Source organism: Coffea arabica, chromosome 2c (genome assembly GCF_036785885.1).
Source record: "Coffea arabica cultivar ET-39 chromosome 2c, Coffea Arabica ET-39 HiFi, whole genome shotgun sequence".
Lineage (NCBI taxonomy): Eukaryota > Viridiplantae > Streptophyta > Magnoliopsida > Gentianales > Rubiaceae > Coffea > Coffea arabica.
In genome coordinates this window covers 74,520,933-74,545,052 of record NC_092312.1, presented here as the reverse complement: position 1 = coordinate 74,545,052, position 24,120 = coordinate 74,520,933, and the positions used below count along the sequence as shown (strand labels likewise).

Genomic DNA, 24,120 nt, shown 5'->3' with positions numbered 1-24,120 from the left:
TCTAACAACATGATTTTTAATCCGAAATTACCACGTGATTCACATGTGATCAATTTTTAAATACAAAAAATTCAAATCCCACTTGTTTAGTCGCAAAAATGAATATGGATTAGTTTAGATCTTAGTTTTTTAGGAGAAAAAAAAATGCATATAATGCGGGGCAGATTCCATTTTTTTTAGAAGTAAAAATGAATATGGATTGAATCATTTGTTTTAACTCTAAATATATCTAATCTTTTTGCTCTTTAAAAATGACCGTGTCTAAATCACATAACGGATTCAAGATAAAAATAATGATTGGAACCAAATTTTGTACACTTGAAATTGTAAGAAGCGTAAAATTAACATTTGAAAAGTGAAGAACGAAAAAATTCACCCGACAAAATGTAAGAGACATTTTGAACAATTATTTCCATTCGAAGGCACATTTAGTAAAATGATTTAATAGATTTTGTCGGGGAGGGCAAAGTAAACACTCATATCTTAGACTAGGGAGTGGCACATGCCTCACACGTGTTTAGTTATATATTAGTAATTAAACTTATATAGAACTGTATATATATGATCACACCCGCGTACCAAAAAGAGTATCATGCATAAATTTTGTGCGTTTCTTATCACCTCAAGTCATGTTGCTTGTCTATTCGACCCTTATCCTTTTCCTCTTTTTGGCATGTTCATTTTTAGTTGATTTTGGTTCCTGTCGCTTGCTTTTAATACTTTGTACATTGACTTCGATTTTGTTTTTAGCATATCATGTTTGCTGGAATTCAAATCCATCTAAGTTTTTGATCTTTTTTCAACAAAGAAAACTCCACTTTCGAATCAGATTGAACAAGGATCACAGTTTAAACAACTTGAATAGGTTATACAGTGAGTCGAAAATTTCAGATTTCAGTGGAAGACTTTGCCCAGAAAAACGACCACCATCACTTGAGTGTAATTTTCTTTACATACATGTTTTCCCATCTCTACATATTTCTGATCTGATTCTAGTAGCTACCCTTTATGCAATGTCAAGGAAATGAAGAAAAAAAAAAAAAAAGTACTGTATAAATCCTTGAGGAGAAGAATCATTGACGCATGGAAGGATGATTAATGCTAAATAATCAAAACTGCTGCTATGAAGTTGAATGAATCCCAGATTACAGGGAACAGAACTTCAGATCAGTTGGATGCTGAAGGCAGCTTCCACAAATTTTTTGTTCCGACCAGAATTTTCTCCCTCCCATTTGATTCGGGCTCTTTTTCATGTATAGCAACCCTCCATCTTACTGCACGAGCAATGCGAGCAACTTTGTCGATCATTTCCGGTGAGTCTCTGACCACAACTGTACCTTCTGGGCGCAACATCCTATCGATCTCAACCATTAAATCCACAAGGTTACATCTGCAACAGAGTCACAAACCACCCCACTGATCAGTTTTAAACGAAGACTGCAATTTTTTCTTTGATAACTGTGGATGGTATAGACATTTCAGAGTTTAGCAGCACAGGTACGAGAGTCAAATTTAAGCAGTTTTATCAAGTAAAACAAGTTTAGGTAACTAAAATAGAGTCAATGCTCCCAATTACAAGAAATCTAATGTAAATTTGATGCCCCTGAAGCTTGATAGCTTACAACTAGCCTATATCAGATAAGGACACAGTAAAACAGAATAAGCACCAAAAACAAATGAGCAAGGTAAAACTGCGGCAGAAGACCGGTTCCAAGTTGTCGCATCATTGATGCATATGACATTACTGTCTGCTCATAACTAAATAAAACAACTCTTTTAAACTTAAACCGCATCAACATGCTAATTCTGCATTTTTAATCTCATTCGGTAAGGCCTATCCTAGAAACATAAATACAAACTTAAACTGTACTCAATAATGATAAATAAACCTTACACAACCATTCATCTCTAAATCTAACCATGCAAAAACGAATCCATTCTTTTTCCTTTCTGGGGTTGGTGACTCCCAATTATCACCAAGTATTCTTGTGACAGTCAAATTCAAGAGCAGTTGGAAACCAACAAATGTTCCATAAACAAATAAAAGACGGGAGACTTCACTTAGGGGTTAGACCCCTTTGCATAATGCACAGGATATGGGAATTTGAGGTCTCATAATTTACTAGTAACAGCCTATTTTTATTTTTGTTTATGGACAAGCCACATCCAGAGGATTGATCCTTTAGAAAATCTAGGGCCAGCCCTGGCCTGTTGGACGAGCACAGGCTTCTAGGCTTCCCTATGCCCAAGCAATTAACTGGCACCAGTCAGGATAGGTGAAGAAACACTTTCAAAAGAAAGCCTGGAGCCTACACTTTCAAGACAACTGTAGGTTCATAAGGAATTAATGTCGCAAACTCATCAGCCCATGTCTTCTCCCTTTGTTGTCTGGAACTAGAAGCAAATCACGTCTGGTTGGTAGCTTATACTAACTGCTGTAAAACCTAAAATTATTCAGATGAATATTTGCTGATAAGTTGACCTAGAGGTTTTTAGGCATGATCTTAAAGAATATAAAGTGCATCTGAACAATAAATTTCAAAGATCTCATCAAATGTCATCAAGTGAAAGCCTAAAAATGTTTGTAGCAATTCCACTATTTTCTTAAGTGCCACCTTTCTTACTTTACCCCCCCCCCCCCAAAAAAAAGTAATACCCTTCTCTCCACCAATGTCTCGATATATGCATCGCAAGTAAAATGTGAAAGCATGTGTATATTTATGAAAACCTTCGTTGCAGATTACAGGATTTGACCACATATTTACCCTGACAAAGACATTTAGCTCTTGAAATTTTCGCTATCTCCATGTATCTTGAGAAAATAGAACATCCCATAAGGAGCAAAGTCTAACCAAATGGTGCTTCAATAAATAGAGATGTAGCCTTGGGTTTGACATAATGCAAGAGAAGGGACCTCTTTCAGGGTACAACAAATTTCATCAATATAACACAAATAGCAACATCAATAATATCAATAGACTGAGATCATCAGCAATTGCCATCAAACAAGACTGAGGAAAGATTCCTTCTCAAGGAAAAGTATGATGGAAAGAAACAGAATCAACATACCTCAGCTTCCCAGAACTAGAATCCTTTATAAGAGATTCAACAGACACTGCGTGAATGAGATCATAAGTCCGGGGATATGTGGAGAAAGGTTCACACCTGTTGATAATCAATCACATGCATAGACTATCAGTTACAATTCAACCATGCATCAGCCATCCTCCTTACTATTATAATTACTAGTGTTTTTACTCTGTTGACAATCCCTTTCCTTGTGTTTCCTTAACTTCTTTAATACAGTTCACCTTAATATATTTGTTAAAGACAAATTAAAATTTTTTTTTCTGCTCGAAGTTATAACAGAAGCGAGACAAATTCTTGCATAATCAGATACAAGAAGAATATAAAGTTTATATTTAAACTTTCTCTTCTTTGAGATAGAAATGAAAGTCAGAAAGATAAAACTACATACCAATCATGGTACATTCCAATAAGGCCTCTGTCATAAATGACACCAAGCATCGAGTGTTGGCGAGCAGGAACGACATTCATCACCCAGACAGGATCAGAAGTTAATGCAGCAGCAAAGCCCCCAAATAATGCATTCATGTCCATGACATTTCTAATGGATGATGTTCCTAGCTTCACATTTAATGATTTTTTATAGTAAGCAACTCTCCTCACCCATCGTCGGGTATCAGCATCAAAGACATCCATTCCATTTCTCCGTGACGTGGCCCTTGAAGGAGCTTTTGTCAACCTTTCTGGCCATTTTGGAATTCTACCAATAGCAAACTCTCCCTTTACAGCAGAAGTCTGGCTAATGCATTTCTTCATTTTGAAGTACCTGCAAATTAGTTCAGTTCAGTTCGGCTCCAGAAATGTAACTTGTCATTTACAGCAAGATTTCATCAAGTGATTGAAAATGTGAATACAAATCTTACTAAATATTGAAGCTGCACTACTTTTGCAATTTAATTTCTTGTTTCAAGATAACAGAGCAGAACATGAAAAGTAAAATTAGAATGACAGACAGCATCATAACAAGTACCATGCAACATTTGGGTCATCAGATTCATCACAAAATCCCAGCCCAAATTCATTTTGATTTGGAAGACATGATTCCATAGGCTTTTTCCAGATGACAGTGTTCCCATCCACAACAATCAGTTCATAACACAGTGCTCTGGCCACTGCCTGGAGGTCTGCCCATTCCTTATCTTGTTTAGGCCACTGTACAGGGGGGCCAGAGATGACCAAGTACCCTCCTGGGCGAAGTAATCGATCAACTTCCAGGAAGTATGTTGCATCTGCAATATAACATTTTCTTTGTCATAAACAGATTCAAGCTGTAAGAGAATAACTCCATGAAAAGGACCATATAGAATGACACCTACTGTAGGCAGTGAAAGGAATCAAGCATCGAGAACAGTGCATTAGATCAAATGAAAAAGCTGGAAATGGAAGTCTGCGAGTGCCAAGCATGGCAACAAATGCTGGTATTCCTCTTTCCAAAGCAAACTGTATTTGTGCTTTATGTGAATCTCTTGGAGCAAATGAAAGAGTTAAAATGTCTTCTGCTAGTAGGTGACCCCCGAAACTTGCAACCTACAGTTGAAATTGGAAATATTGTATCGATAAGGGTCAACTTTCACATAAGAGCAGTAACAAGTACATAGATACATGCAGAGAACAGAAGTTGATACCCCACATCCCATGTCAAGAGCTGTTCTCAAAACTCCACCAGCTATAGGGATGTACTGTTTAAGTTTTTCGATATATTGTACAGCTCCATCTGGGAACATAGTGCCACCACCAGGAAAGATGAAGTATGGACCTTCCTTTTTCATCCATCCCTGGTGACCTTTTCTATCAGCTATTTTATTGTACGGCATATTATCGTGCCATATCTGCAGAGAACAAAATTTATCTTAAGGAAAGAAATATACACACATGCACGTGTAAAGTAAAGAAACACAGGCACACAACGATACCTATGTAAACATGAATATGTAAACAGAAAGAAAGGCATAATGCTGCATGGTACTGATTTTTCACTTGATCTCAGGATATAAGAGTGCAAAATGACCCTAATTTGTGCAAATAGTCCTTTGCAAATTGAAAAAAATTAACAGCAACCTTTCAAAAACTAAATTGGAAACTGACAATCTGAGAATAAGCTAGCAAAATACAGACGGAAAGAATGATTCTAAATAAAATTCATCACAATGAAATTATAACTTTCTGCTGCAGGACTACAAATTCTAATAAACAAATACAGCAAAAATTACGATTTCAAAGGACTTGAGTGTCTTACAACTGTAACGACATTTATACCTATCTCCACAAAACTTAGATGCCTCTTATAGTGGAACTTACAGCCGGAAGATAGTACATTCTTTAGGTAACTGAAATGCTAATATGGAGGGAATACTTTGTTATGAAAATTTAAAGAAAATGTAAAAACTTGAAATGCACTGTATCTCATTAGGATGAACTTTTCATGCTGCAGTTAACTGTTAGCTCAATCTGCAAAGAACAACAAAAATTAGAAATTTAAGAGGCCCAAGTCATGAGAAAACTCCAAAACAGCACAGATATGGTCAAGAACAGCTAATTAACATAGCCCTTTTTTCCATTCGTATTGTTGAAATTCAAGGCCTTTTTTCCATTTGTATTGTTGAAATTCAAGGGTTTGTTAAAAGTGGGATCCAAGCTTGGAGCCGAGCCAGGTGAGCCAGGAAAGTGAATTACCTGATTTATTCTGCTCAAATGCTAGATTGCTATCACTGCAATACCTCATTATATAGCTCCTAGTTTATCACTAAATGTAACATTATTATTTCAGGACCATGTTTCTGTTTATAAAATAAGATTTAGCAGAAGCAACAATAGGAAACAAACAACAAGAAGCCACATGCATCCCCTTGGTTCAACATCAAAATTATTCAAGGGGAGAACAAGGCTAAAATATTAAGACTACTTGTTCCAGTACAAAAACCTTCATTGAAACTCAGGGAACATATACCTAATACAATTTACAAAGCCAGATAATAATATTTTACCCTTCTAAAGTGAAAAATTATCTTAATTTTAATACGTACCTCTGTGTAAATGTGTATGTAATACGACAAATTTAACTACCAGGGCTGCACATAGATAATCTCTATCTCAGTTGTTTTATTCATAAAAGACATTCCAAGATTTGACCTTTAGCCTCTGAACAACTACTCAAATTGTGTATTAAAAACCAAAGAGAGAAGAAGTCACAGTACTCACATTTCAGACCTCGAAACCCACTAAACACATCAAAATTGCTCAACATCCTAACCACCAAACGAGAAAGAGTAAAGAAGTTCAAATTTAGTGTCCAAGGTCTAGACATTGCAGGGAGAAGAACTAGCTAATATACACAGTCATAGCCTTATTTATCTCAAGATATTGTAAAGGGGAAATGAAAGAGCTCTTGTTCAACTCCAAAATCAGAACTTTCAGACTTATCTAAATCATACAGCTGCTACTTCATTCTCAGATTGGAAAACTTTAGATTTCAACTTCAGCTAATAAGCAGCAAAAAGATTCCTCGAGATTAGATTACAACAAAACCTCAGACTGAAGAAGACATATGACTCTCATTTCAAGCCAAGAAAAATCTCATGAATAAACCTAAACCTCGGTCACGTTCACCTTCCTCAGCACCCTGACTATTAAACCAGGAGGACTTAAAAGAGGCAAACCTAGTATAGAGGACTCCACTCACTGAGAGTCTAAAAGACTAAAACTATAAAACTGTGGGTAGCTTCGGCAATTCAATGTTTATGATATTTGTAATTACCTAAAGCTTACATTAAAGACAAAATTTTTTTAAAAATGGCAAGGCAGAAGAAGAAAGAATAGAGCTTAATTCAACTCCAAAATCAAAGACTTTCTTTAGTCAAATACCACAACAAGCAAAACCCAACCGCAAAAATGAAAGCTACTACCTTAAACACCACGAACAAACCGAAAGAACTTCAAAATCCAATCTTGCAGCAAAAACTTGAACAAAATATACAAGTTTAACAAAAAATGGCACAAGCCCATATAAGGCAATTGATCATAAGTACCTTGCGCAAGCTCTCTGGCCACTGAACCGAAACTCGGTACCCCTGAGGGGGAGGAATCAAGCAAAGGGGCGTCTGCTCAGGTGCAGGACAATGCCTTTCCCTGTAGAAATTCATCTCTCTACTAAGCTGGCTATTAATCCTGGGATCTTCACAGGGCATATGATCCACCATCTCGGCAGGGCAAGAATCAATTACCGGGTTGCCAGTGGATTCCACTAGAGCAACGAGTCTCGCCCGTTGCAGCGGATCGGCTGCACCCATAGAGGAGCGGAGCAGAGTCTGCCGCCCGGACGCGGCCAGAGAGTCCCCCAGTGGGGTAAAGACCAAGACAAAGAAAATAAAAACTGCCCCAAACAGAATAGCAGTGACTAGGTCGAGTAGGCGCCATTGGCGAGCGTTGTTCCGCTGCTTAGATGAGGGTAAATTCAAGTGACCCATCTGGAATTTAACTCAGGATCCGATCAAAGAAACATCATATCATCTCTGCATACATGCGGATGGGATAGACACCTCTACTCCAACCCAACGTCAAAGAGTACGAGGGAGTGGAGTGTGTTAATGCGTGAGTGTGTGAATGGTGAGGATCTGAGTTTTGGAGATTCGATGATTAGTAGTAAGTGTAGTAAAGGTGGCAGTAAAATTCTCGAGACACGCACACAAAAACAAACAACGGATCCACACTCCGCTGTTGCCTTGCCGTGGGAATTTGCGGTGAAGAAAAGAAAAGTGAAAAGCAATGCCCAGTTGGGAACCGGAGATATAGTAAATGGGTCTTCCGTCTCCAACTCCAACAAAACCTCCTCGTCGGTGCAGCTGCTTGTAATTCGCTCTCCGAATTAAGTGATATAGTCATGAAGTTTTTAGCCTTAAGTTGGTTTATACTAATAGTAATAAATAAATAAATGGAGTAACATATGAAGCTAACAGAAACATTAAATGTAGAAGATTTAGTACTAATGTACGAAGAAGAATCAGACAAGTGTTAAGATATAATTTTTATAGCAATCAATTAAAAAAAAAATGAAAAGTAAGATTTGTCGACTGAATTAGATCAGCTTATTCTCTCGAACGCCTCAGTTCACAACCGGGGTTTTTTTTTTTGGTCCTCTCTCTCTCTCTGTTTTTAAGGGATTGAAAGTATGACTATGGTACGGGGCTTCGGGACATGTGGCGCGGAATTTGATGAGTTAGGGCTGCGTATGAATCTAACAGTTCGCAATTCATGCTCGAACTGATATCAAGTTTGAATTCAAAATCAAATTCAAATTTAAAGATATTCAGTTAGTTAATTTATGAGTTAACTTGATTATATATGTAATTTTATTATTAAAATATATATATATTTATAATAAGGGTTAATTTTATTTATCTTTCCTGAAGTTTGATCAAATAACGAATCAATCTCTGAGATTTAATCAAATAATAAAAAGGTCCCTCAACCGTTAATTTTTGCCGTGCTAGGGTTAATTACATTTACCCCCTTGAGATTTGACTAAATAACGAATTGATCCCTAAAATTTGACCAAATAACAGATTCCTCCCCCACACTAACTTCTGTCACTTATATGTAACGGAAATAGCCAAAAATCTAAATAACCCTTATTGATTTCCATCAAAATTTTAAGGATTAATTACATCTATCTCCCTTGTGGTTTGACCAAACTACTTTTAAATCCCTGTGGTGTGGTAATATTACATGTACCTCCTTTTTAAGTAATCTCGTCAAAGACACTTAAATAGAAGTAATAAAATATCATATTTACCCTCTTTGTAAAACTTGTAGTTAGAGAAAACTTACCGTTAAAAAATCGAAGGTGGTTTCAATAATAACGAATTAAACTAAGAGTTTATTACTTAAATAAAATAGTTTTTAACCAGTATAAAAGAAAAAAACCAAGCATGTAATAATCAAACTTGATAAAATATGCGCATAAAGGAACAAAAGAAAGAAAATGAAGAAAGAAGAAAAGCTTAGAAAACAAAAAAGAAATTAAAATATGAAAAGCAAAGAAAGGAATGGAAAAAAAAAAGTAGAGTGAAAAAAGGAAACCGACAATTGAGCGATGAAAGAAAATTTATAGAAGCAATGTAAAGGTTCACTCAATCCACCACAAAAATGAGACGGACATGATTTTCAAAAATGAGACCATTACCAGATTCTCAAATATCCTTTGATTGCTTAATCGGCCATGACAAAGTATTTTGTGTAGAAAAGCCTTCTGCTAGTTTGTTTTTACAATGGGTTACTAATAAATAGAGTAAAATGTCAATAGAAATCTGGTACTTCATTTATATAATATAGGAAAAGTATAAGGAGCTGGTACATTATGGAAAGAAAAAATGCGTACTACATTTTCAACCCTCTTATTCGCTAGAAATTTTAAATTTACTTTATCTTTTAAATAAATTATTTTTTAAAAAAATAGGTACTTTGTTCATATAATTGGAAAAAGTTGTAAAGCACTGGTATTTTATGGGATAATGGGTATTACCCCATGTAATCCAAAATTTGTCACACTATTTCACCAAATTACAAAATACGTGTATGGCAAATTTTGCATTACAAGGTCTATCAAAATTTACTCTGATTTTATCTGTTAAATAAATTAATAATTTATTGGATTCAAAATTTTATCTGTTAACCAAAATTTTTTTCTGAAAACACAAAAATCGATAGGTCAAAAATTTGATGGAAATCAATAAGGGTTATTCAGACTTTTGGCTATTTCCATTACATATAAGTGACAGAAATTAGTGTGGAGGAGGAATCTGTTATTTGGTCAAATTTTAGGGATCGATTCATTATTTGGTCAAATCTCAGGGGGGTAAATGTAATTAACCCTAACAGTCATCGGCAAAGACTAACGGTTGAGGGACTTTTTCGTTATTTGATCAAATCTCAGGGATCGATTCGTTATTTGATCAAATCTCAGGGGAGGTAAATGTAATTAACCCTTATAATAAATTATATGTAATTTTATTATTAAAAAAAATTATATATATATTCATAATATTTTATTATTTATTAAAAATTTTATTATTTTGTTCATTTTAAAAAAAAAATAAAATAATTATTTTTATTATATTAAGCTTGACTCGGGTCGAATTTGAGATTGAACTCAAACTAGAATTTAAATTTTATATTAAGAATTCGTGAAGTTCGAGTTTGATAAAATTAAGGGAGAACTGCACCAAACGTCCCTCACATATCACAGATGTGAAATTTTAGTATCTCATAATAAAAATAATCAGTTTTAGTGCCTAACAAACAAAAAATGATCCCTTTAATCCTTTTTCACTTTTTCGAACAAAATTTGGCTGGAACTAATTGAGTCCACATGCAATGCCCAATTTTTAAAGGGTAAAAATAGCAAATCACCGTTGACCAATTATGCGAAGGACCTACTTTGCAAAACTTTAGTTAAACATTCATAAAAAAAAAAAAAACATAAAAACTAACCCACCATTATTTGCAATTCATCTCAACCCAAAATCTTAATGCCAAGCAATTCAAACGGTATAGCATTGGCCTTAATAAATCTCACCATTGTGCTCAAGTAAATAAGTGATTTACTAAAATCAATCTCGGATGAAAAAGCATGTACTGATAATAGCACTAGTATAAAGTCCTTGCCGTTCAAATTTATCCACCGCTTTCATTTCTTAATGGCCGCCTGAGCTTCTTCCCCAGAAGCCATTATCACAAATGCAAAGCCCCTGTTTTTATCATCTTTCTGCTTTGTAATTTGCCACATCCAAGAAAAACAAAAACCAACCCTCAAAATCACTTCTTCAACAAATTCATCCAAGAAAAAAAAAAATAGAAAACATGATTCAAAATGACTCCTTTAACAAATTCATCGAGATAAACAAGACCCACCATTTAAAACTCACTTCATTAACAAATTATGTAGGATAAACAAAACCCACGATTTAATGTCACTTCAATAACAAATTCAGACCCAAAAGAAAAAAGAACCACCAACTAAAATCAATTCTTCAACTTCAACAAAATTATCCAGAGTAAATTCTTTAATAGAAATATCAGACTCCTGGAAGTACCTCAACATCAGTAACAGTGCCGCATTCAGCAGAGAGGTTCTTGATATTAGCAACGGTAAAACAGGGGCTTTGCATTTGTGATAATGGCTTCTGGGGAAGAAGCTTAGGCGGCCATTAAGAAATGAAAGCGGTGGATAAATTTGAACGGCAAGGACTTTATACTAGTGCTATTATCAGTACATGCTTTTTTATCCGAGATTGATTTTAGTAAATCACTTATTTACTTGAGCACAATGGTGAGATTTATTAAGGCCAATGCTATACTGTTTGAATTGCTTGGCATTAAGATTTTGGGTTGAGATGAATTGCAAATAATGGTGGGTTAGTTTTTATGTTTTTTTTTTTAATGAATGTTTAACTAAAGTTTTGCAAAGTTGGTCATTCGCATAATTGATCAACGGTGATTTGCCATTTTTACCCTTTAAAATTTGGGTATCACATGTGGATTCAATGAGTTCCGGCCAAAATTTGTTCAGAAAAGTGAAAAAGAATTAAAGTTGATCATTTTTTATTTGTTAGGCACTAAAACTGATCATTTTTATTTTGCGAAATTAAATTTTTACATCTGTAAAATGTAAGGGACGATTGGTATAATTCTCCCTAAAATTAAATAAAAAATTGATTTGATTAAATAAAAGTTTGATTCAACTCGATTCGTTTTGTAACCACCGTAAAAGAGGCGATGATGACTACGGATTGAGAAGATTTGCAACTAGCTTTGACCTATCCTCCGGGCTTTAACGGTGGTTATTGGATCCGGTGGTTATTGGGTAGGATCCGGGTCCTCTGCAGTTCATAGTGGAGATGGAAATATTTTAAATTAGATGGCTAGAATTGAATTTATGAACACAAATTTTAACCGGTGATAAAAAATTAAAATTATCGTTTCTTTGCAGATGGTTAGTACAGCTTCTACTTGAGCTGCACGGCTCGGCTCAGTTGGAACATTCTTACTGCTAAGATGTTTCCATGTTCATTTTGCCAAGCATCTCTTTTTCTTTTTCTTTTTTTTTGGTCAAAATTTGTCAAAGCATTTCACGAAGCGGATGAAATCAGTTGACATGCATTCCAAGCCATAGTTACTTTAATCATTATTGATGCCTGCCAAAAATGGAAAATTCAATTTCGATTCCCAGAAGGGTAGGTTGAAATTTTACATCACTGGCCTTAGCCTGATTCAAAATCCCTCATATGCTCAAATTTTGGGAAAAATTTGGAACTAACAAAGGCTTGACAGGCTCCACCAGCCAACCACAAAATCAGATAAATCAAACTTGCCAAACAACATTTGCAGTGTAGCCCTTAAAAACAATACAAACAAACACGACCGGCACACACATTCGCAAGGGAAAAATCAAACCCGATATTCACAAACGCAAATCAGAGTTACTAAGCATCTAGCAAAATAGTAAATGATAGTTAGCACGGAACAAAGACCGCCAGAGACAAATATGTACCAAAGGCTGGCAACTTGTGTAATTAATGATCTAATTAATATTAACACCAAGTGAGATTTTAAATGTTTGAATGTAACTGAAGGACCCTTTGCACCCTACCAATGCCAACATCATTGAACAATCAAAACTGATTCACTGGTCCAACATGCTTGATCCTTTCTTTTCCTCCCCTTCCCGCTCCTGGGGAATAACTTTGCTTAACTTCACCAGTTTGGTCATCCGCATGCTCCAATTTTACAAGTGATTCAGTGCTGTTTCCTTGATGCCTTGAGAGCGTAATCGTGCTTCATGAGGCTTACTCTCAATAACATAGCCCTCACATCCCGGTCAAATTCACCACCCGTCTGCAGCACCCTCTGGAACGTGGCATTTCTCTGATCCGCATGCCGTGCATAGAGAACTTTATTGTGGGAGTCAATTCGAGCCTGCAGGAACAAGTCATTTTAATTCCAAAATCCCAGAATTTAGCCCCTCTCTTGACCTAGGTCTGACAATCAGATACAGCAAAACAAAAAAGGAGTGCCAGAGCATTGCAAAGTAATTTAGTGTGTTTAAATAAGAGATTATTTGGAATAATTTTTTGGAAAACATACTATAGTACTTTTTATGATGTGATGTACGTGAGGTAAAAAGGTGGTTGTAAAACATGCTTATGATGCAATCAAATAATTATTTGAAAATAATTTACCTGTATTTGATTTTCAGTAATCAAGGCTTCAAGCTCCTTCTCAAGTCCAGCAATACTAGTCTTAAAAGCATTGGCCATCATACGCAGATCAACAGAGACGAATGGATGAGTGTACTGTATGAGAGCTTTGTTACGGATTTGATCATACAATGTCTCCACATGGTCATGCAAATGAATGTCAAGCAACAGGTTAGCTTTCAGATTTCCCAAGTACTCCAGACATGAAGCATAGTGGCTGCATGACAAACAGAAAAGAATCCAAATTAGCTGATCAAATACCTGTGGATAACGCTACAAGCAAAAATTAAAAAACAAAAAAGTCTATCCTCTTATCTATTAACAGTAAAAGGGAAACAGTTTTTCTGCTTCTACTGCATAGGAGATGTGACCATTCAAAACAATCATATTATACATCCCAAGAAGAAAAAGTCATGGCATTTTCTTTGGAAGATTATACCAAACCATCAAAGCACCAACATCAAATTTAGATCTTACAACTAGGCATCGTTTACATCAGTTGAACACAATTACCCTCATACCACTCAGTGAACTATGTCTTAAAACCAAACATGAAGTGGCTGCTGGGACACCTGAGGTGTGATCAGCAGATTATGAGTTTCTAAGTTAGAGGAATAAAAGCTCCCCTAACATTAGGCAATATAAAAGTGCAAGCAGTTAGGAGACAAGAGAGTGATGTTTTGGAGTAATCATCTACAATTTTCACTTTTACTACTACTGAATTATAGATGTTTATTAAATCCGAACAAAATTACCTCCAACATGCAACGTGCATAAGGCGCTAATAAATAATGACAGACATTTGGAGGAAACAACAATATACCAATAAACAAAGTTTATATTCCTCCTATATGTATAGAAGAAATATGTACAAGAGTACATTACTAAAAGATCAGAGAACACCTAGAGAGATCAATGGCTAGACAATAAAAAGAGCAGAAAGTAGTTGTTATTGACTCGAACTGTGAACAAGGAGACTGAATCAAGCTCGATTTTATTACAATCTATCATCTGAACAACAGATTCCAGGCTCCAATAAATTATTTATGTTTGCATCAGTATGCATCTAGCTGGAGTTTTCATACCACTCAGAGAACATACAAGGAAAAGTAAAAGTAAAATAAAAGTTTCAAGACACTGATGCCAAAAAAATGGCCCCAAATGGCAAAGGTGAACGTAAAAAATTGAATAGCATTTACCTTGCAAAACTACTTTCATCAACCAAGTTTCATGTACCAATATGTGCTGCCAATGTCTGCCTACTTACCAAAGTATAAAACAGCTATGTATTTTTATTGCCCTCTTATGTGAACCAGAGAAAAAAGGGAAACCACATCCTACTCGTAACTGAAGCAATGCTAAAAAGCTGCCTGACACGTAAGAACATCAGTAGATCACCTTGTATAGAAATCCTGAATAAGTTCTCTTATCTCTGGTACCAGCTCTAAGAAATTCCTAAAGTTACTGTTGTCTATAACTTTGCTCTGCAAATATAACAATATAGTTAGGAAGTAATTCACAATTTCAAGAAAATCTTCACCAGAAAACAGATGTGCAAAAGAGGGGTATAAGTAACCTTTAGTTCTGTTCGGTCAAAACTTGCAAGAGCACATAATCCACCATATGTTGCAACATCCTGAGCCGCTATTACTTCTGTATAGTTATTACCCAATTCTGGACCAGTTTCCAAGAACTGCAAGGATGATAGCCACCGTAAAGTGATCATAAGTAACAAATTAACCATCCCAATCACATGTAAATCCCACTCGCGAAAAAGTACTTAAAGATAAAATTGTTTTAGTCAAAAAGGTAACATAAATCACAAACCTTGCGAGCAGCAAGCTTGTACTTTTTACCCTCCAAGTGTGCTAACCCAGCGGCACAATGCAGTTTTGCACTTGTGACAGCATCCACAGCATCTGGAGTCTGCTCTGCTTTGCTGACGTAACTTGTAACATGTGTGAATTGGCCCATCTCAATGCTAACCAAAATTGCATTCAAACACATATGAACAATATGCTTTGAAGTCGTACAGTAATCACGAGTACGCACATAATTCTTAAATGCTTCTGCAAGTGCACCATGTGCATAGTAAAAGTCACCAAAATCATTGTATCCCATTCTAATGCTCTCTTTTATCAAATTTGTCTGCAAATAAAGATGAGAAGGTAAGCAACATAAAATTAATATTAGGGTGAACTTTTGCAAAACCCATGATATGGGTCATAAAGACACAGACTTCTCAGAAAGATAAGACAATACTGTACTATGTATTACCCACCCCTCAAAAAAATGGATAGAGGGCGTCTCAGGAAAGTCAAGGGGGAAAAAAGACACCATTTTTTGGTCAGATTACATTAGTAATCCCAAATCCTAGTTAGCTCCACATATCAACAACCCCACAGATTGCAGATGCTCCAAAATCGCACAAAAAATAAAGAAAATCCATGTATTGCAATGGCTATGTGCTACTCGGGTAAAACTAAGGTTATAATGTCTAAACAAAAAATATGACACTCACTGCAAATAAGAAGCTGTATTGGTTTAGTTGGCAGTCGCCAAGGTGATTAATATTGCATTTATTACAGTATATTGACGCTAATCTGCAGCCAGTGAACTTTCAAAGCAATTCATTCAATTTAATCTAGGCAGTTTTCATTTGATCTCATTGACGAGTTAATTTTGTTAATTCAGTAAGACCAGAAAATAGAGACCCAATGGTGGTAGAACAGTCTTATAATTGGTTAATCCAGTCCCCCCAATAATGGGATGCATCTCGCAGCTTTTAGCTACAAATACCATTTAATCAGCCTATTTCTCGAGTAGACTGATACATCTCAATCAGTACGCTGAAAACATTTCTACTTCCCTCAGTTCTTCATCTTCATCTGCTCTTCCCCTAGCAGTTCAAGGTGTACTCTTCTACCACTAAGTCAAGAAATATCCCATAAAGTCAGCCCCTAGCACTATAACAGTAAGCACATTTAGCTGAGAGCTGCCAAGTTCTTCAACTACAATGGGATCATGCACATGCAACACAGACTAATCATCCTCTTGATGTTGGTACTTACAATGCAAATGTCTAACTTGAGTAACAAATGTAATCAAGAACGCTCCTATTAAGGAGGCTATAGCTAAAATGCAGTAAACCATCTCCCTCATAAAACTAATTATAGGATGGTCAAGATTCAACAAATGATCAGGCTGATATTTATCATTCAATTCACACATCAAGAAAGGTCCACATCAGCATAGCATCCCAATCAAAAGCCACAGCCAAATTACCTAATAATATGCTCAAACGTTACCCGTATTCAAATCTCCAATCTCATTACAACTGTGCTATAAGGAGATGAAAGAGAAAACAAAGTGACACCCATTATAACTTATACTATTATCAGAAGTAAATTCCAAGCACTTATTACTCATTAGAGATTGAATAAAAGCCCCGTTAGACACGCAAGAATGCCACTCTGGACCTAACAGAACAACCTACTTAGCTAAACAGTACTTTTAGTGCTTTTCCTCCAAAGCATAAAATTAGCGGGCTATAGCTTTTATTTCAAACTCAACCCTATATGAGGTATTCTCAGCTGGTGTCAGCTTCTGCTCTTTAGCTTTATCTAATTTCAATAAGCAGAAACTATGGAGAGCAAGCCCTCATATGTATATAAGCAAGCTTGCACCGATACTAACAAGTATGGATTTTACAAAGCAAAAGAAATAACTAAATAGACAATGCACACCATTAAACCCCAAACAAATAGGCAAATCCAACAATACTAAAAATAGTTAGCATATACCCTATAAGCATTAAGTTCGTTCTCGAGCTTCTCCCTCCTCTGCTCAGCACGACGATCAACCGCATCAGCCCATGCTGGGTCCGGGCCGTAATTAGGGCCCAAACGCCCATCAATTTTCTGAACAACATCCCTGAAAATATGAGTATTCTCTCCCTTTTTGATCTCATCGTACGCCATTCTCAAAGCTTCCAATTGCATAGAAACATTGTCGCATCGCTCGGCGATGAAAAGAAGCCGCATAATTTTCGTTCTCCCGCTGTACAACGCCGCATACGCCTCGACGTCGAGCTGCTCTCCGCTGATTATTGGTCTCTGACGCTGCGTTTCGGCACCGGCGCCGTCGCCGCCGTTAGCATAGATCTCGTTCTCGTCCATCATATGTCTCCCGATGTCGTCTTCGGCTTCCATCCTTTGTGGAACGACGTCGTCGAAAGCTAGGGTTCCGTTTAAATCACTGTTCCTTTTTTGCCTGCACAGTTGTGGCCTCTGAGCGTTCGATAATTTCCGACTTTGAGAGCGACGCAGACCAGAGGGGTTTAAGATACTACTACACTATTGCGGTAGTGTAACGGTGTCGTTGCATTGAATTGGGCCTTCAACGGGCTACAAACCTGGGCCGAATTTATATATTTTATTTTTAAGCCCAACGCCTTGCTTCACACAATTAGTTTCCACTTCTGAGCCCAAACATTACTTCTGTCATATAGGCCGAAACAGACTATCTTTTAATCTTTTCAAAACCCAGGTATCTCTTGAACAGACAAATTTAAAAAAAGAAAGAAAGAAAAGCAAAAGAGAGTTAACCAAATAATGAAATTAAGCTTAAAAAAATACTAATGAAATTAAGCTCGAGCAAGATTCATTATCTATTTATCTGTTATATTTAGCTTTATAAGCATAAGACATTCTATCTAGGTGTAAATATATCGAAACATTCGAGTTTTGCTCAAATTTGACATGATAAAAACGTACGAATGTTGTTATTTTAATTATCCATATTCTTTCTCTTAGATGGCATGTCTAATTGAAGAGAATTAACAAATTTATTTGGATATATACATGGATTTTACCTATATTTATATCCAGCTATTCTATTAATCTTTATATATATATATATATATATATATATAGTCTTTCTCTCTTCTAACAACTTTATTTATTTAAATACATTTGAATTGTTTGTTCTTAGGGTTCCTTTCTATTCTAATCATATCATCTTTTTTCAATACATTTCTTTTATTTTTTTTATCCATACGGATTAATTTACTGTGTAACAAAAAATTTAACTATTACACCTATAGATTCACCAATATTCCTAGAAGTTGAATATTTGTTGATGAAGAATATAAATTACTAGATCTTTTGTACTTAATTAACTACAAATATGTTGTTTTGGCTAGGATTATGGCCATTAAAAAAATATTTATTTTACAAAAGAATAGCCACAAAAAGAAAAGAATATCTATCGATTCTCTAATATGCATTACAATATTTGATGAATACTATTATATAATAGTAAAAGTATGTAAAAAAGTTTTTAAAATTAGTATGATAATTAAACATTTAGAATATATCAAAATTTTAAAATTAATATGAATGAACATCTGGAATCGTTGTTAATTTTTTAAATTTAAATTATTCATATTTGCACAAATTCACAGTAAATTAAAAAAAAAAAAAAAAAAGATCGTGCTAAGGTACGAACAAAACATTAGTGTATCCAACTCAAAAATAGTATATTAATAAAGGCAATTTATAATAGCGAGTGTTTTATGCTTTATAAGAAACCAAATCAATCAAGCGTGACCATTATTACACCCAACTCAAATTGGTTGGGTATAAAGCCAATCAAGACAAATGTTCTAAGAACTCAAAGAGCATTTGGTAAGTACCTGAGTAGCGTCTTTAACTTTGGAGTTCTCCACATCCATTACAGAGGTCCTAGTGCTTGCTAGTCATTACCTTCATTTGTCGTAGCAGCAGTTGGTCTTTTCGGTTGCCTGGACCAAATAAGACTTTATTGCCAGCTTCCTAATTAAGCTACTACTTACTTGTGCACATAATTATTAAAACCAACTCAAACATCAACCCGACAGGAGGACTAGGGTTGGTGGATCAGTGGTTCAATCAATGGATCACACTATATAATAATAAAAAAAATGTATATATATATATATAATATAATTAAATAAACATAAAAATAATAATATAAATATAGAAATTATTAAATATTAACAAGTCATAACCTATTCATATTTCATAGTTCATACACACAAGTCATACTCATATGTGTTTCTTAGTTCGTGAATTCATATTGATATTATACACAAATATAAATGATAAATCTAAGTGTCAAAGAAAGAAAGAAACCCTAATTTCCAAATTCCTTTTCAATTTTTTTCATCTAATTATCAAAAAGATGACAATACCCATGTGTGATGTAGCTGATCAAATTAAGAAATTGGGTAAAAATATAATTTGAAAAAAATTTTAAAACCCTCCGAGTTCATAAAAAATCACCGGATTTAACGAGTCACCGATTCAATCGTCTGAATCAAACAGTTCAAAGAAAGTCATCCGTAATCCTGATCCAATTGCTAAACCGACCCGATTCTATCCGGTTTGATGAGTTCAATCGTCGAATTGGATCGAATTTAATAACTATGCTTATTGTATCACTTCACTGTCCAGTCTTTTTCCTGCACGCACTCTATATCTGCCACCATTGGATTGGAACAGCGTCCCGTCCCTTCTCGTTGGAGTAGGCGGTGCTAGATTCCCATGTATGTCACTAGAATCCACCACCTGCTCCCCAGCTAGCTGCTCAAAAAGGACCTTTTTAATGGTTGAATTGTCAAAAGACGAAGGACGTTCAGCCTTTTTGACCCCCAATATCAAACATCAAACTCAGCGTTGCTGTTAAAATCATTGGTGGACCATCCTAGCCCAGTGCTTAAACATATCAAATTTACAAATTCAGTCTGATGCTGAAGTTATTATATATTGATCTGATAAATAATTTCGAAGTTACCATACATCAACTCTTCCCCATTATTTCTGAATGGAGGGCCATTATGCAGGGTTTTCAGGCAGTTTCTGTTAAGCACATCAACAAGGAAGCAAAATAGGTGTGCAGATACTTCGGCAAGATCAGGTGCAAGGCAAGAGCAAGAATTCATCAACTATACTTGTACTCATCCTTCTTGTATTTTGAAATTGTTAGAAGATGACTAGAGGATTCTGTCTTGGTTTTGTAAACTCGAAGTTGCAAACCCTTTATTTTAAGTTAATTCCAGTCTTTCTTACGCCAAAAAAAAAAAAAAAACAACAACAACATTGCTGTGGCTATACTTGGAGCCATTTTATCTCTTCTGTCATGAACTTTTTTTTTTTTTTTTTTGAATAAGATTACGTGTAGCATTTAGTAGTAGCCCATAACTATACATGTTTGGTCATCTGTCTCTTTCGTGGTGATCTTTTTCTAGAAGATTACAAGAAATTCAGAATTGTTTCTGTCATTACTTTATTCACTTATTATATGATGTTACGTACAACTCACAACTCATTCAAATCGCAACTAATTCCAAATTTGGTTGAAGACTTGGAAGTTACTTTGAATCTTGGGATCAAAGCCTTATATTACATCTCCTTTGTCATGATCTTATGTTACATGTTCCGATATTCGGTCCTAACTCCTAAGAAAATACGAATTCAGATAATTCCTCAACTTACGGGATCCTTTTTTTGGTTGTTTAATTGAGTACAAAGAGACATTCGGTTGGAGAACCTTTTAGAAAGGAAAGTTCATGCTTTTAATCCAAGAAATGTGAATTATTTTAGCACAAAAAAAAAAAAAGGAGTTTCTAGCACGGCAGCAGCTAATATTGGAGTGTAACTGAGAGATGCCGGATTCGAGCCTGTTCACTTGTACTAAACAAAAATAAAATTACAAACAAAAAAGTGTTCTATTCCTTTATTGTCTGACAAAAGTACCAATTGAAACACAACAGGCGCAATATATACCCGTTGGCATTGGCTTCCACGTGAATGGTCCAGCGGCAGCGCCTCTCACCAGTGAGTCTTGAGATCACAAGTTCGAGTCTCCGCTCCGTTGGATTCCTCCGCGCACTTAACGTGTTCGGATCGGGTTGGGGCGCTGGACCCACACCGCAGGAAATTAGTCGGGCCCCGTAAGAATTGACCCGGATACCCCTGTGTCGACAAAATATATATATATACACCCGTTGGCACTGTCAGCATTCCACCAACGATACCAATTAACTGCCTCATCATTAATCAGTACTTAATCTTTTCCTTGGTCTTGAAAGGTGGTGTCGGGTGAGGAGGAGGGAGATTTGGTCGGACACAAAACTTTTTCATTGCGTCATGTGGGAAATGTACCTTTTTTTTTTTCCTACTAAATGATGGTTGCTTTCCTAGCAATTAGTAGTAGAATTGACTCGTCAAATATTAATGTCCTCCAATTTCAATTAAAAATTTTGTGTTCTATCCCTATGGAGAGAAAGTGAAACATATTTCATAGGCATGAGGATGCAAGCACTTGACAAGGGTACGAGTAAGGGGAATTGGGAAGCATATTCCACAATACTACAAGGCATGAATTGCAGATTAACAGCAACAAATAGAAGCTAAAGAAGGGATAAAGAAACCAGCACTTTAATTAAGACATGACATCCTCAACAATTGCATGGTGAGCTTGCCTCAATTTTTAACATCATAGATCATGCTTGGCACAATTTTTAGCATCATCCTTTTGTGCCACTTTTTGTTGCTGGTACATAGTCATTTGCCAATACAAACTCAAAACTTCACTATTGTCTCGGATCACTCTCTAGAATTAATTTGTACCTAGCTGTCTGCACTTGTCAAATGGAAGTGAGGAAGCGCTTTGACACCATCAAGACCTTTAGAAGCATAATACCTGATGTATTCATTGAAGCTGGTTTCCCTGTATATCTGCGGGTTCCTGTCGGATAGAAGCTCCTTCACTGGCCCGTACGGCTTGGATTGATTCTTGTTTCTTGGGTAAATGAAACATGCAACTGAGCGTCTTGGACCGACTCTTTTAGCTATCACCCTGTGTTCCACACTTGTGAACTTATCGTTGGTAATCAGCTGCAACATTGACCACGGGAATACGAGATACACTTGTTAGAATTAATCAAATCAAGAAAAAGGTCAAATTAGCGCTGGAATTGATCAAACATATATGTACGGCGTTAATAACAACATTGTAGTGGTTGTTGTGTATGCACCTGCAACAGATCTCCAGCGTTTACCAAAAGGGATCCTTCAACAGGAGTTACATCCAGCCATCGGTTCTTGTGAAGGATTTGGAGACCACCGATGTCATCTTGCAGGAGGATTGTGAGGATGTATGGGTCGGAGTGCTTCATTATGCCTATGGTCAAGTCAGGCTCGGGACATGGTGGATAATAATGACATAGGAGTCTCTGGATGTCGAAGCACTCCAAACTGGCAAGGTGGCCCCTGGATAGGCCCAGAGCTTCGGACAATAACTCAGCCAGCAGGTTTTTCAATCCATTCAACCGATTCAGATAATCACCAATTTCGTTTCTGTAATTCGATTTCAATTAGTGATCCATTAAAGAAAGGCAAGAATCAGATCTGTGAAAACATGCGTTGAGGCACATAACAAGATTTTGTCAGTTTATTCAACCTACTATAAAATGATCCGACGGAGGCCGATAGCACATAATTTAACAACCTGATCAGTGGGACGGAACTCAAGGCCATAATTAATTGAAGACAAAATTGGCTAGTAAAAAGAATGAAATGCATGAATTAGGCTGGCTGTCCGCTGCTAGCAAACCTCGGGCCATGCAAGTAGTAACTAGATTGATGCTAGGGAGTAGTACATGAAAATTAATTACCTGCAAATCTCAGGGAAGCTTTCCAAGTCGATTTTACTGGTATCGTCGAAATCGCAGGAGAGGGTATCTTTCCACTGAGCAACTTTCGTTAGATAAAGATCCCCAGTGGAGTAATATTTCACCTTCCTCGCAGGATCACGGCTGTAGAATTCCATCCTCGTTTCCTCGGGTTGCTCATGAAATTCCCTGGTGCTTCTCAACAAGTTGTCCAACACACCCGTGGGAATCCCATGATTGACCATTTGGAAGAAACCCCAGGCCCCCAGTGCCTGACTAATTTCATCAACAATTTCGGCCCTTCTTGATGGGATATCAAAGCCCTGAAGGTCTATGGTGGGAACCGGCGGGAGGGGACTGTTGCTGCCATCAGCTCCCGTTGTTTTGTTAGCCTCTGGATCATGACTCTCCGGTGGACGGATGAAAATTCTGGGGATCTTTGCCACCCCGGAATCCAGGAGTCCTCTTACACCAACCTTGGTGTCATCGAACTCCTTCAACTCTTTCACCTTTCCATCAAGTTCTGGAAGAGTAGTCATGATTCTTGCTTTCTGAGTAGTGAAACTGAAGGGCTTTTTGGCTCTTAATTATAGTACTCAAATTAAATAAAAGATAGTTAAGATGCTGATTTTTGGACGTCCGGGTGGGGTTTTATTTTATATAGGAGAAAGAAACTTCTGTTCCCCGCTGCGTGTGAGCTGCCAACTGTCCAAGGAGCACGACCCTAAAAACCATCGCACAAATTCATCTGCCACTTTCTTTTGGCAAGATCTGTACTAACGCAAGCACTTGGCAAGACCTACATAAACTAATAAAGAAGTTGCATAATTTATGGATTGATGGGACGCACGTAGATTCCCGCCAAAAAACCAAAAAAAAAAAAAAACAAAGAGGCCGGCCAAGAGTTTGAGAGATGAAAGAAATGAATTATTTTATTGTATAAATGATAAAGACATTATTATGTAGTGTCGGTCCAGTCGGAGGCCCTTTTTTAATTGAATTAAAAAAAAATGAAAAGTGCAATGGTGCCAGGGGCATTTTTTTCCCCTTGCGAAAAATTAAGGGGCC

At 36.3% G+C, this 24,120-nt stretch overlaps 3 protein-coding genes across 3 annotated transcripts; all 3 read right to left on the bottom strand.

Annotated features, from left to right (window-relative positions):
- Positions 1-906: 906 nt before the first annotated feature.
- On the bottom strand, positions 907-8,200 carry LOC113728006 (probable pectin methyltransferase QUA3). Its single transcript, XM_027252459.2, has 7 exons — positions 7,113-8,200; positions 4,713-4,916; positions 4,404-4,614; positions 4,058-4,316; positions 3,479-3,853; positions 3,070-3,165; positions 907-1,390 (listed from the first exon to the last, which is right to left on the bottom strand). The coding sequence occupies exons 1-7, from the start codon at positions 7,548-7,550 to the stop codon at positions 1,168-1,170; spliced, it is 1,806 nt and encodes a 601-aa protein (XP_027108260.1). The 5' UTR covers positions 7,551-8,200; the 3' UTR covers positions 907-1,167.
- A 4,313-nt stretch (positions 8,201-12,513) lies between these two features.
- Positions 12,514-17,666, bottom strand: LOC113728005 (COP9 signalosome complex subunit 1-like). Its single transcript, XM_027252458.2, has 6 exons — positions 17,141-17,666; positions 15,165-15,485; positions 14,914-15,030; positions 14,736-14,821; positions 13,320-13,554; positions 12,514-13,056 (listed from the first exon to the last, which is right to left on the bottom strand). The coding sequence occupies exons 1-6, from the start codon at positions 17,546-17,548 to the stop codon at positions 12,877-12,879; spliced, it is 1,347 nt and encodes a 448-aa protein (XP_027108259.1). The 5' UTR covers positions 17,549-17,666; the 3' UTR covers positions 12,514-12,876.
- Positions 17,667-21,801: 4,135 nt separating this feature from the next.
- On the bottom strand, positions 21,802-23,747 carry LOC113728004 (1-aminocyclopropane-1-carboxylate oxidase homolog 1). Its single transcript, XM_027252457.2, has 3 exons — positions 23,056-23,747; positions 22,417-22,738; positions 21,802-22,276 (listed from the first exon to the last, which is right to left on the bottom strand). Exons 1-3 carry the CDS (start codon positions 23,589-23,591, stop codon positions 22,010-22,012), a joined length of 1,125 nt encoding a protein of 374 aa, XP_027108258.1. The 5' UTR covers positions 23,592-23,747; the 3' UTR covers positions 21,802-22,009.
- Between the last annotated feature and the right edge of the window lie 373 nt (positions 23,748-24,120).

Bases quoted from the DNA above. Each gene is read 5' to 3' on its own strand.
- LOC113728004 (XM_027252457.2), bottom strand. From the start codon at position 23,591: ATGACTACTCTTCCAGAACTTGATGGAAAGGTGAAAGAGTTGAAGGAG. The intron at 22,739-23,055 runs GTAATTAATTTT...ATCGAATTACAG, and splicing joins AGCTTCCCTGAGATTTGCAG to AAACGAAATTGGTGATTATC. The intron at 22,277-22,416 runs GTGCATACACAA...TCAATGTTGCAG, and splicing joins ACGCTGGAGATCTGTTGCAG to CTGATTACCAACGATAAGTT.
- LOC113728005 (XM_027252458.2), bottom strand. From the start codon at position 17,548: ATGGAAGCCGAAGACGACATCGGGAGACATATGATGGACGAGAACGAG. The intron at 15,031-15,164 runs GTTTGTGATTTA...TCATCCTTGCAG, and splicing joins ACAAGCTTGCTGCTCGCAAG to TTCTTGGAAACTGGTCCAGA. The intron at 13,057-13,319 runs GTAAATTATTTT...TTGTTCCTGCAG, and splicing joins TTACTGAAAATCAAATACAG to GCTCGAATTGACTCCCACAA.
- LOC113728006 (XM_027252459.2), bottom strand. From the start codon at position 7,550: ATGGGTCACTTGAATTTACCCTCATCTAAGCAGCGGAACAACGCTCGC. The intron at 4,615-4,712 runs GTATCAACTTCT...TTTCAACTGTAG, and splicing joins CTCTTGACATGGGATGTGGG to GTTGCAAGTTTCGGGGGTCA. The intron at 4,317-4,403 runs GTAGGTGTCATT...GTTATATTGCAG, and splicing joins GATTCCTTTCACTGCCTACA to ATGCAACATACTTCCTGGAA.